Source organism: Aulonocara stuartgranti, assembly GCF_965226115.1.
Source record: "Aulonocara stuartgranti genome assembly, chromosome: 7".
NCBI classification, from domain to species: Eukaryota; Metazoa; Chordata; class Actinopteri; order Cichliformes; family Cichlidae; genus Aulonocara; species Aulonocara stuartgranti.
In genome coordinates, this window is record NC_138945.1 from 65,872,366 (window position 1) to 65,884,535 (window position 12,170).

General features: G+C 41.3%; 1 protein-coding gene across 1 annotated transcript; it reads left to right on the plus strand.

The window, feature by feature from the left end:
* The first annotated feature begins 7,337 nt into the window (after window positions 1–7,337).
* Window positions 7,338–12,092, plus strand: parp12a (poly (ADP-ribose) polymerase family, member 12a). Its single transcript, XM_082540468.1, has 11 exons — window positions 7,338–7,759; window positions 8,754–8,889; window positions 8,990–9,254; window positions 9,348–9,518; window positions 9,642–9,831; window positions 9,979–10,153; window positions 10,312–10,541; window positions 10,660–10,747; window positions 10,869–10,999; window positions 11,366–11,514; window positions 11,703–12,092. Exons 1-11 carry the CDS (start codon window positions 7,446–7,448, stop codon window positions 11,957–11,959), a joined length of 2,106 nt encoding a protein of 701 aa, XP_082396594.1. The 5' UTR covers window positions 7,338–7,445; the 3' UTR covers window positions 11,960–12,092.
* The last annotated feature ends 78 nt before the right edge of the window (window positions 12,093–12,170 follow it).

Sequence of the window (12,170 nt, forward strand, 5' to 3'; positions counted from 1 at the left end):
GCTATCTTTGTTTCTTCTTGGAGTTCTCTATTTCTCTTATATCTAAAATAAGAGTCTGGATGGACAAGAGGCTGTTTTACGCGTCGGTTTGTGCAACAACGACGGTAAAACCATCGTGTCGCTCCGCCATTCGCTTACTTTATTTCTCACAAACCTTTCACAACAAAAGCACCATATCCTTTTCAGGCTTTTCAAAATAAAACATGTAATAACTATAAATGGCGCTAACATTCCGGCCCCTAATTGTTACTGCTAAGGCATAACAATTACATATTAACACAATAGAGCGTCATTTAATATCAACACTCATAATCTAACTGGCTTAACCAAACATTATATGAAACATAAGTCATATGTGTTGAACATATATCTGTTACACATGAGGCTGATATTCAAACTGTTGCCTCCATTTCAAGCAACAAACATAACTTGTCGATAGGCCTCTCCAAAACGCTAGTTTTGGTTTTGACAAACACACGTCTGACAAGTCCATGTGAGTCTGGAACTGTTCTCTCAACCTTTCCCATTAACCAGGAACTTCTTGGTGCACTGTCATCAACTATGAGAACAACATCTCCTGGTCTCAGATTTCTCCTAGTCACTAACCACTTCTGTCTTTCTTGTAAAAGCGGCAAATACTCTTTAGTCCAACGCTTCCAAAAAATGTCTGACAGGTACTGCACCTGTCTCCACCTTTTTTTTGCATACAAGTCCTCTCTTTGAAACAATCCAGGTGGCAGTACTGGCTGCCCTTTAAGAAGAAGTAGATGATTAGGTGTAAGTGCGTCTAAATCATTGGGGTCATTAGACGCTCTTGTTATTGGCCTGCCGTTGACAATTGCTTCAACTTCACATAGCAATGTCCGCAAGCATTCATCATCCAGAGGTTGCTGCTTTAGGATCTGGTTAAGAATTCTTCTAACTGAGCGAATTTGTCTCTCCCAGATTCCTCCAAAATGTGACCCTGCTGGGGGGTTAAATATCCAGGTGATGCCCTTTTGCATGAGCATTTCTGAGATTTTTGAATGATTCCATCCCTTGATTGCTTCACGCATTTCCCTTTCTGCACCCACAAGGTTAGTGCCATTGTCTGATCTCATGACAGACACTTGACCTCGTCTTGCAATAAACCTCCTGAATGCATTTATGCAAGAATCAGTCTCAAGTGAGTGGGCAACTTCTATGTGTATTGCTCTAACAGCAAGACATGTAAACAATACACCATATCGCTTAACTCTGCTGCGCCCATGCTTGACCTCAAAAGGTCCAAAATAGTCTACGCCCACATTTGTGAATGGAGGTTTGTCAGGAATCAGGCGATCTTGTGGCAAGTTTGCCATTCTTTGTTCACCAGGTTTCGCAGATGTCCTTCTACATGTTACACACTTTGACAGGATCTTTCTTATTGCTGAATCTGCCTGTGGAATCCAGAATCTTTCTCTCAGCCTGGATAATATGTAATTCCTTCCTCCATGGCCTGTTTCTTGGTGAATGTGTCTCAGAATCAAAGTAGAAACATGATGACCTTTAGGGAGAATCACTTGATGCTTAACATCGGCTGGTAGTGCAGACTCATGCAACCTACCGCCAACCCTTAAAACTCCATCCTGGACAAAAGGATCCAGCTTCACAATGTGACTGCTCCTTTTAAGCTTGTCACCTTTTTGAAGACTTGCAATTTCTTCTGCGAAGCTTTGATTTTGACAAAACTTAACAATCTCAGTTTCTCCCTTTGCAACATCTGCAGTGGTAAGTGAAGATCCCTTAATACATGTTTTGAACTGCTGCATTTGACCTGCAACCTTTTCAAATTTCCTTTTAGTGCTGTCACAGCCACTTGCTTGTGACATGAGAAGCTTCCGATGCGCACTTAACCTGCCAAGCAGCTGCTTGAATGTAAGTATCCAGGAAACTGCCTTTTTTAGACGGTACCAGTCTGAATAGTGAGAGATCAGTTTGTTCACTGGATTTTCATGTAATTTTGTAACATCCACACTCATCACCTCTTTGACTTCGACATCATTTTTTGGTATTTCTTTAATGTCCGGTGGAATTGGCCAGTTTTTCTTATCTTTTGTCAAAAACTCTGGCCCAGCAATCCAGTTTGAACACTTCATGAATGTCTCTGTGTTCATTCCTCTTGAAGCGTGGTCAGCAGGGTTTAATTCAGAGTTTACATACATCCACTGACTTGGTTTTGTGTTGTCTCTAATAAGTGACACTCTATTTGCTACAAATGTCTTAAATCTGATGTTCTCGCTGGAAATGTACTTCAACACAGTGCTACTGTCAGACCAAAACACAGATTCTTCTTGTGGCATTTGCAGCTCCTTTCTCATGAGCTTGTCCATTTTTACAGCAACTGCAGCTGCTGTCAACTCCAGACGTGGAATTGTTATCTGCTTCAGAGGAGACACTCTGGACTTGCCCATAATGAATGAGCAGTGAGTTTCTCTTTTCTGGTTTGTGATACGGAGGTAAGTAACGACTCCGTAACCTCTCTCACTGGCATCAGCGAAGTGGTGCAATTGTGTAGATATGACCACTCCAAATCCAGCAGGTTTCAAACACCTGTTGACGGTAAAGCCATGAAGTTTTGAAAGCTCTGAATGCCAAACTTGTGACCTTTGAGCCAGTTCAGCTGGGATTTCCTCATCCCATGAAATCTTCCTGCCACATAGCTCTCGCAGGATGATTTTTGCTGTCAGAATGACAGGAGACAAAAAACCCAATGGGTCATATATTGCACTTACAAATGAGAGGATGCCTCGCCTAGTCTTTGGCACAGGTTTTTCAGTTATCCTGATCTTGAATACATCTGTCTCTGTGCACCAGTTCACTCCTAGGACTCTTTCCTCTGGTAGTGCATCATGTCTCAAATCCAAATCTTTCATCTCTTTTGCTCTTTCCTTTTCAGGAATGGAAGCAAGGACAACTCTGCTGTTGCTCATCCACTTTGTTAAGTGAAATCCTCCACTCTCACACAATGCAGTCAGGTCCCTGACCATAGTACATGCCTCTGTTTCATCTGAAACTGACAGAAGACAATCATCTACATAAAAGTTGTTCAGAACAGCATTAACTGCTGCTAGTGGCATTTTTTCTTTAGCATCTTCTGCTGCCTTTTTTAGTGCATAGTTTGCACAGCTTGGGGAGGATGTTGCCCCAAACAAGTGCACCATCATTTTGTATTCTTGCAGAGGTTCATTCAAGTTCCCATTTGGCCACCAGAGAAAACGCAAAAGATCACTGTCCTCTGGAGGTACTCGCACCTGGTGATACATAGCTTCTATGTCTGACATCAAGGCAATGTGATCCCACCTAAACCTTGTTAGTACCCCAATCAGTGTGTTCGTTAGGTCTGGCCCTTGCAAGAGTTCTTCGTTCAGTGATTTCCCTTGAAAGGATGCTGCACAGTCAAAAACTACACGGAGTTTTCTTTTCTGAGGGTGGTACACCCCATGGTGTGGTATGTACCAAACTCTCTCATTTTCAGGGGTAGTCTTTGTGTTTGGTACCTGAACTGCGTAGCCTTTATTCAGCAAGTCAGACATGAAGCTCTGATACTCCTCGTGAAACTCTGTGTTTCTGATTAATTTTCTTTTCAGATTCTCTGCCCTCTGCATTACTGCACTGCGGTTGTTTGGCATTTTGACAGCTTTGTTTCTCAAAGGAAGACCTATGCGATAATGACCATTAATCCTTTCAGCTGTGCCATTGACAGAATCCATAAACATGATGTCTTCTCGTGACATTTCCTGTTTTTCCTCAGAAGCTTTCTCTGGAAAATCATAGTTGAGCTGTTGCATCAAAAGATTCTCAACATTAGTGATAGAGATGCGATTTACTGAAACACTCAGCTCTCTGTCAGAAGGAGTAGAGCAAGAATCTCTCTTGAGAGGGCCATTGATAACCCAACCCAGGACTGTTCGAACAGCATATGGACCGTTATCGTTACTATGAATAATCTCCCATGGTTCCATAGCCTTGTGCACATCACATCCTATCAAAAGTCCAATGTCTGCGTCTGAATGTGGGAACTTGATTTGCCGAAGATGTGGCCACCTTTTTAAATCATCCTGTGTAGGGATGTTCTCTCTAGACACTGGAATGTCTGCATGAGTGTAAATGTCAGGAAGATCTATATAGGTGTTCTCATTTAAACCACACACTTCTAATCCTGACAGGTGGTAACTTGTCACCATCTTTTCTTGTCCCATTGTGCGAAGCATGAATTTTGTCTTCTTACCTTCTACACCCAGTTGTCTCATCAGTTTTTCTGAACAAAACGTGGCTTGGCTCCCATTGTCCATGAATGCATAAGTCTCAATCAACTTATTGCCTTTCTTCAACTTAACCCACACAGGAACGATCGATAACACATGAATGCCTTTTCCGGCCCCCGTGGCTCCACAAATTCTGCCTGAAGTGTGTGTTTCATCACTTGTTGTGGGAATGTCTGAAACATTTCTCTGGATGCAATCGTCTGCCTTACTGTCCTCCTCCTTTGTCCAATGAAGCATACTTGGATGTCTCTTAGAGCAGTACTCACACAATGATCTTTTCTTACAGTCCTTACTCAGATGACCTTGTGTCAGACATGCAAAGCACAGACCCTTTGCTTTAAGGAAATCTAGTCTTTCTTTGTAAGGCTGGTTTCTGACCTTATGACATTCTGCCAGTGTATGGAGTTTTTCACAGTATATGCATGGTTTCTGGAAGGCATTGCTAGTGTGACAAGAAGCACTTTTGTTAATTTCAGGTGACCTTTCATTTGCAGCTTGTGTTACACTTGTAGCAAATGTGCTTCCCCTTTGCCTGGATGATCTAGTCATTCTCACATTTGCAGATGACTTTGCTTTGTCTTCAGCATCCTTAATGTCACCATACAAAGGATCTGCAGCTATTTTTGCTTGTCTGTTTATGAATCTAACCAGATCTGAGAACTTTGCTCTCCTTCCACTTGTTTCTTGAATGTCAAAAGCAGAGACTCTCCACATTTCTCTCATTTTGTATGGCAGTTTAGAGACAATAACTCTGAGGTTCGTGGGGATCTCCATCTCTTGCAGTTGACTGATGTCTTGCATTGCATTGTTACAACCAGTGAGAAACAGTGAATAGCTATGAAGAGCCTTTGCATCATCTGTTTTGATTTGTGGCCAATTGAATGCTCTGTTCATGTAGGCAGTTGCAATTTTCAGTTCATTACCATAATGACAAAACAGCAACTTCCTTGCCTCACTGTAGCCTTGTTGAGGATTCATGTGCTGACAACTTCTTACCAAATCTCTGGGCTCACCTCTGGTGAACTGTTCAAGGTAATATAACCTGTCACTGTCACTGTCAGTTTTGTCATGAATTGTATGGTCAAAGGCTCTTGTAAATGGTATGAACTCAAGTGGATCACCACTAAAGATGGGAATGTCTCTTTGAGGCAAATGTGACAGTCTATGTTGTTTGACTAACATCTCAGTGATATCATTTTGTTTCAACATGACTTCACATAGATTCATTGGAATAACACTGGCATCAGTTTGGTGCAAGTCATCTTCTTGTTTTACACTGTGACTGTTTACCTTTGAATGCCCATCATGTTCACCTTGTACCTTTGGCTCTTGGAAGCTGAAGTGCTTAACAGCTGATTCACACTGTTCCACATCATTTTTACAGCTGTCATATTCACAGTCCTCTAACACTTTTATTTTGGCTGTAGAAGCAGCAATAGCTGTCTCGATCTCAAGCTGTTCTCTTCTTGCTTTTAACTTACATTCTTCAATGTCCAAGGCTTGTCTCTGTTTCAAGGATGCAGCTCGTGCGAGCAGAGCAGCGCGCTCTGCTTCTTCTTTCTGCCGTACAGATGATACCGAAGAAGCTCTGGACGATCTTGATGAGCGGCTACTGACTGAGCTTCTTCCAATGCTGGTACCTGATTTCTTTGCAGTTAGTCTAGCAGTCACTGACACGCTGTCATCTGGGCTCACGTCGTCGTGATGCTGATGTCTTGTTACGATGATCCATTTCTCAACTTCAGTCATAAACGCACTGAACTGCTCCTTTTTTGGATTGAACCAGAGCATCTGGTCCACATTCCTTTCATCTTCTGGCAACAGTGACAGTACATCATCATTTGCCCGTAAGAATTCTTCATGCAGCTTTGAAAAGTTACTTAAATGTTCATCAACAATGTCAAGGCTTTCATTCTCTTTCATCAGTCCACTAATTTTATTCATTTTTGAAGTTAATTGTGACAGCTTGGACCTTCTTGCGTTTATGTGCCTGCCGAGCTGTTCTTCCAAACCTCTTTCGGTGTACTTTTGCGCCCTCTTGTGGCCAGTCCCGCTACTGCAGCTCTGTGCCCTGGGCCTGCAACCTTGCGGGTCTTTATCTGCCATCTCTGCCCCTTTTACACAACTTCTTATTCAACAAGTGTTCATGAAACAAAATGGTCTATGACACAAAGCTGAGGCTTTCGTAGTTAGTGTCATCTTCTTAAGACCAAAAACACTGTCACTGACTTATTTGTAAGAAGTTGAGAATCGCAATTGTTCAGTTTTAACACGACTTGTAGCTTAGCAGCATATCATAGTCCAAAACTTTATCCATGAAAGCTTATTTCTTCTTTTCTTAGATTCTTCATGCATACAGCTCTGTGCACTTAACTGACTTGCTGTATCAAACTTTGCACGATCTCATAGCGATGCAGTCGTCTTGCTCGGGAGCATGATGGTTTTACTTAATGTAGTGGCTATCTTTGTTTCTTCTTGGAGTTCTCTATTTCTCTTATATCTAAAATAAGAGTCTGGATGGACAAGAGGCTGTTTTACGCGTCGGTTTGTGCAACAACGACGGTAAAACCATCGTGTCGCTCCGCCATTCGCTTACTTTATTTCTCACAAACCTTTCACAACAAAAGCACCATATCCTTTTCAGGCTTTTCAAAATAAAACATGTAATAACTATAAATGGCGCTAACAACCATATCTACCATCGGTCTCCTTGTTGCGACTTTTGCTGTCCTATCTGCCAGAGTGAGTTAATTGTGTCTGGAGCTTCCCACAAAAGGCGCTCACCTCACCTCACACACCCACTACCTTGTCAAAGTTCCTGCCAGGTGACACTTGTTACATTTCTTTTTTACGATTGATTTAGATTTAATGCAACCACATGAAAGTCCACTACTACTAATTTAAGATAAAATTCACTTTATTTTCAGATTTTATATGCCACGCAATCTCGCCCTCGTGACAATATCTATTTATTTTTGTATTTTTAAAAAACCTTGTAGCGATAACTTTCCTTCTGGGCAGGGCGACCATTACACAAACCGTCCTATGTTTAAGTTTCAGTTTCATTTCCCAGTAACCGAACGTAGCCGGAGATTTCGGTCAGAGCCATAACTGGGCTGCTTTGGAATTCTTAGCTAAAGGAACAAATGTCATTGCAGAATGACATCGACTCTGTCTAAATTCATCATCAAGACCTTGTGCGACAACCAGGGGTGTTTGGAATTCGGGAAATTAGAAGATCAGCTCGCACAGAAATTCACGGTTGCGGATTCGGTCCTACGCGCTGTGCTCTTTGACGATGGTAAAATAGCCATTAAAGAAAGAAGAAAGACGGGAAGTAAAATAATCAGCCCGGATAGTCTGGTAGTGGCTAAAACCAATCTGCGGCTCTGTCAGAAAAAAGCTGGAGAGTGTCCGCAGTGCGATGGCTTACACCTGTGCAAGTATTTTGTTTGCGGAGAGTGCACGTTCGGGTAAGCGACGTATTTATTTATTTATTTTTGTAGAAAGCTTTCCTATAATAACAAAGACTCTGTGATAGTTATCACCGCCATAAATGAGCAAAAAGGTGCTCAATCATTCACGATGAGGTTTTTCAACAAGCTACGCAGAGCGCAAAAGGGCTTTGCGTGGGTTTAAACTTTAAAGCCCAGCAAATAATCGCAGATTCAGGTTTGTTTTCCTGCTATTAGTCATCGCCTATGGTTGCAACGTATCGTCATCTTATTGGTGCTTCATAGTGATCTCATTCCCACAGCAATTAATCTTCAGTCTGAACACAGGTGTAAATAAAAACCCCACAGGGAAAAGTGCTTTTAATACTCAGTGTAAATAGTGAATGATGATGGAATAAGCACCATGACCTTATAAGAACTGTTGTTTTGACTTTACATAAAATCCGAGCTGAATTTCATGAGACATTGTGGACATCATCGTAATCAAAATGGTTAAATGTGACTTTAGCTTGGCCTGATGGAGACTGCGCTCCCCCGCATTCATTATGAATTTTACGAATTTGGGTCACTCCATTTTTTCCTAATGTTTGCACGATTGTAGTGCAACATTTTGACCAGAAGATGGCAGCAATTTAACAGTTCAATTACAGGACTTTGATCATTTTTTTTCCCAAATGCAAAACACCCATAATGTAAATAAATGATGGAGAGCCTACTGCTCACGCTGAAGGTCATGCCTTCATCTGGATACGACGTTTTTAGTGGCAGAAACGTTAAACTCATCCAAGTGACTTCTTTAGTCTCAGCTGAATGCAGATGTCCCCTACCTTATAAACAGGCCATTTGCATAATGACTTGAACTAGCACCACCGCATACATCTTTAAATGAGGTTTTTGACTATGTAAATTTATAGATACGTTGGCTCAGACACTAAACTCAAAAGCAATAATATTGAAAAATATTATAAGTAAAACAGAATATTTTAATTGGATGGCATGTTGTCATTTACAGAGGGAAGTGTAAGAATCCACACAGTGTGGCATTTCCATACAATGCAGAGCTTTTGAAGAAGTACAATCTTCATGATTTCACAGAGAAACAGCTGTTCCAGCTGTTACTGCAGAATGATCCTTATCTGCTTCCTGAGGTATGTTTTAGCGGTTTGCACTTGGAGGCAATTGTGGAGATTGTCTTGTTCTTCTGTTGAAAATATGTGAACTTCATCCTCCTTTATGATTCCTTTTTAGATATGCTCACATTACAACAAGGGCAACGGTCAGCACGGCTCATGTAAATTCACCACCTCGTGCACAAAGCTCCATGTCTGCCAGCATTTTTTCCAGGGTGACTGCAAATTTGGCTCTTCGTGCAAAAGACAGCATGGCCTCGATGGACATGCGATGAAGCTCTTCCGAGGATTCAGTCGTGAGAATATTGAAAACCTTCACAAGATCTACAGAAATAAATGTATCATCATGGGTCAACAGGAGAGGCAGGGTACTGGTGTCACTGGTAAAGCAGATTTTATAAAAACATGTCTTGCACAGATTTTTGTCAATCAGCAAGACCAGTAATCTACACAACATAAATGTGTCTCTTCTGTAGTGCTAACAGAGGTAAGAACCTCAACTAAGCAGCCTCAGCAGTCTTCCCAGCAGTCTTCCCACAGCAATCCTGGATCCCCAACCAGTTCTGTTTGTCCATCTAAGCCACCGAGCAATGCTGACATGAATGAAATCTGCCTTTATTTCATTCGCAGACATTGCGGGTTCAAAGGTAATGATCATGATGGTGGAAGCTGCCTTTCATATCTACAATACAGTAACATCTCAACACGTATAGCTCTATGTCCATATGTGCACTGCCTAATAAATGAATGCTGGTGTGTGTTTTTCATAGACAAGTGTGCACGTGTCCATTGGCACCTGCCCTACAGATGGCAGGTTTTAGACACTGATGGTGTAACCTGGAAGGACTTGCCCACTATGGAGGAAATTGAAAAGGCATACTGTGACCCAGCAAAAGAGACGAGCTGCATGGATCAACCTTCGTCCGGCTTAGGGCTTTTCAGATTTCTGTCTCTTCAAAGGTACATGAAGAAACAGAACACACAGATGTACTGTTTGTGGTGCATCTGCAGTAAAAGATTAAAAGATTAAATGCATATTACTGTTATTCACATGAGCTCAGGTCTATAGATTTCCATTAATTTTGATGGAATTTACATCCCTCTTAGCTCTTCATCCCCTGTTGAGAAGTCGGTGGACTTCAGGACCATGAGATATGGAAACTCTCCAGTTCGTCGCCTGTCCACTGCCTCCTCTGTCTCAAAGCCCCCTCACTTCATTCTCACTACACAGTGGGTCTGGTACTGGAAGGACGATGGTGGGAAATGGTTGGAATATGGAAAGGTGACTTATTGTGATTCTTTCAATGAGTATGAAGATCTTGCCACCCTTGACAGAACTTTTCTAAGGGAACAGATGTATTACAGTTAGATATGCCAAGTAATTTAATCACTGGCATGTTTGGAATCTAAACTTTGGTGGATTGCTTGTGTTCTCTTTAGGGTGATGAGGAATCATCAGTGACTTCTGAAACCCTGGAGAATGTATACCTTGAAGACAGAGATACAGAGATTCCGTTCAGTGCTGGCAAACAGAAATATATTCTCCATTTCAAAGATGCGACAGGAGACCAGGCGATGTATCAGCAGAATATAAAATTCAAAACCAAGCGAGATGTCAGGAGGAGGCCTCGCTTTGTGTCTGCTCATGACGTGGAGGACAAGCTGAAGAGGTATTTTGACTTCCACTTGTGCACATTGATTCAGGCTATTCAAATATTTCTAGTCTTGGTTGGTTGCTGTCTTAAGTGAGTTTACCAACAAAATGAATACTGCATGTCTTCTCTGCAGTACGTCATCAAAGAGCTCCAGCTCCTCCACAGCTGAAAGCGTACCTTCGCACTGGGACAAAAATGCCATACCTGAGTTTGGATACAAGGTATCTTTCTTCTATTTAAAAAACAAAAACCCAACCTTGTGCTCAGTGTTACTAAACACTAAACCCATATTTCTACTTTTATTGTTAACTTGTATATTTGCACTTTATTCTTGTCTTTCAGCTAATACATCTCTCCCAATCTGCACCAGATTACAATCTGATTGAGTCTTTATTTAGAAGCACAATGCCGGTGAAAAAAATTAACAGCATCCAAAGGATCCAGAACCCGTCTCTGTGGAGAGTCTTCCAGTGGTAAATTACTGACAGAGATTTTTGGCTTTTTTAAAGAAATGATTTGAACTTTTGGAGGAACCAGGTGATAAAATAGTGAATCTACTCTACACAGTGTAGTTTACCTTAGCAGCAACACAACAGAACTTGTTACTGTTAAAAAGTAGAAAAAAACCCGAAACTGTTTTGCAGGTGTTGGACTAAGTTCTGGCCTGGCACAGGAAATAGCTGAATCTTCACTAGCTATCTGATGGGGTTATTAGTTTTCTTTCCCCCTCATATCAAGTCTTTATGCTAAATTCAGCAGCTGGATGCAGACAGAAAGGTTTTACACACAAATCTCTGCAAGAAGGATGTTTCCACTTAAATGGCATACACTGTGTTCAGGCAGAAAGAGCAGATGAAGGGGAGGAACGGAGGAGACCCCTCAATGATGTATTTGTTCCACGGGACTGACGAGTCTCTGATAGAGGCCATCTGTGAGCAAAACTTTGACTGGAGGATGTGTGGGGTCCATGGCACAGCCTATGGCAAAGGTACAGCAAAGCAATCTTTGCATCACTTTTTGTAGTATAATGGACACATTGTAGCTAAAATTTGATACTGGAAAGCCATAAAAGGAATGCATCTTCCTCAAAACGAACACCAGAAAACTCTTGAGTACTAAATCACTAGCATTTTTTTCTTTGAACTATATTAACAATAACACTTTTTTTTATTTTAGGGAGCTACTTTGCCAAAGATGCATCTTACTCTGACAGATACGCCAGTGTCAGAGCAACTCCAAACAAGATTATGTTTGTTGCCCTGGTCCTGGTAGGGGACTACACCAAGGGGAGAAGCACGTACGTTCGCCCGCCGCTAAAATCAAATGGAAGAACGTTCTACGATAGTTGTGTTGACTCTGAGAACAAACCCAGCATTTACGTTGTCTTTGAAAAGCAGCAGATTTACCCAGAATACATTATCAACTACTCATAAGTCGCAGTTTGCCTTTCCTTTTTCAGACTAGTGAAACTCTGTGGATGGATGTTCTTTAGTTTCGTGGTGTATTTGAAAGTTTAGAATTTTGCAAATGTAGAAAAATGATTAAAATAATTTAATAGTTAACAAAGATAATGACAAAATTTAAAAAAATGCAATTAATGAACACTCCACAGGCTATCATTTTACATTTTGATTATTCAGAGCT

Excerpts from the sequence above, each read along its gene's own strand:
- parp12a (XM_082540468.1), top strand. The coding sequence starts at position 7,446 with ATGACATCGACTCTGTCTAAATTCATCATCAAGACCTTGTGCGACAAC. Across the intron at positions 10,542-10,659 it reads GTGGAGGACAAGCTGAAGAG|TACGTCATCAAAGAGCTCCA; the intron begins GTATTTTGACTT and ends TCTTCTCTGCAG. Across the intron at positions 10,748-10,868 it reads TACCTGAGTTTGGATACAAG|CTAATACATCTCTCCCAATC; the intron begins GTATCTTTCTTC and ends CTTGTCTTTCAG.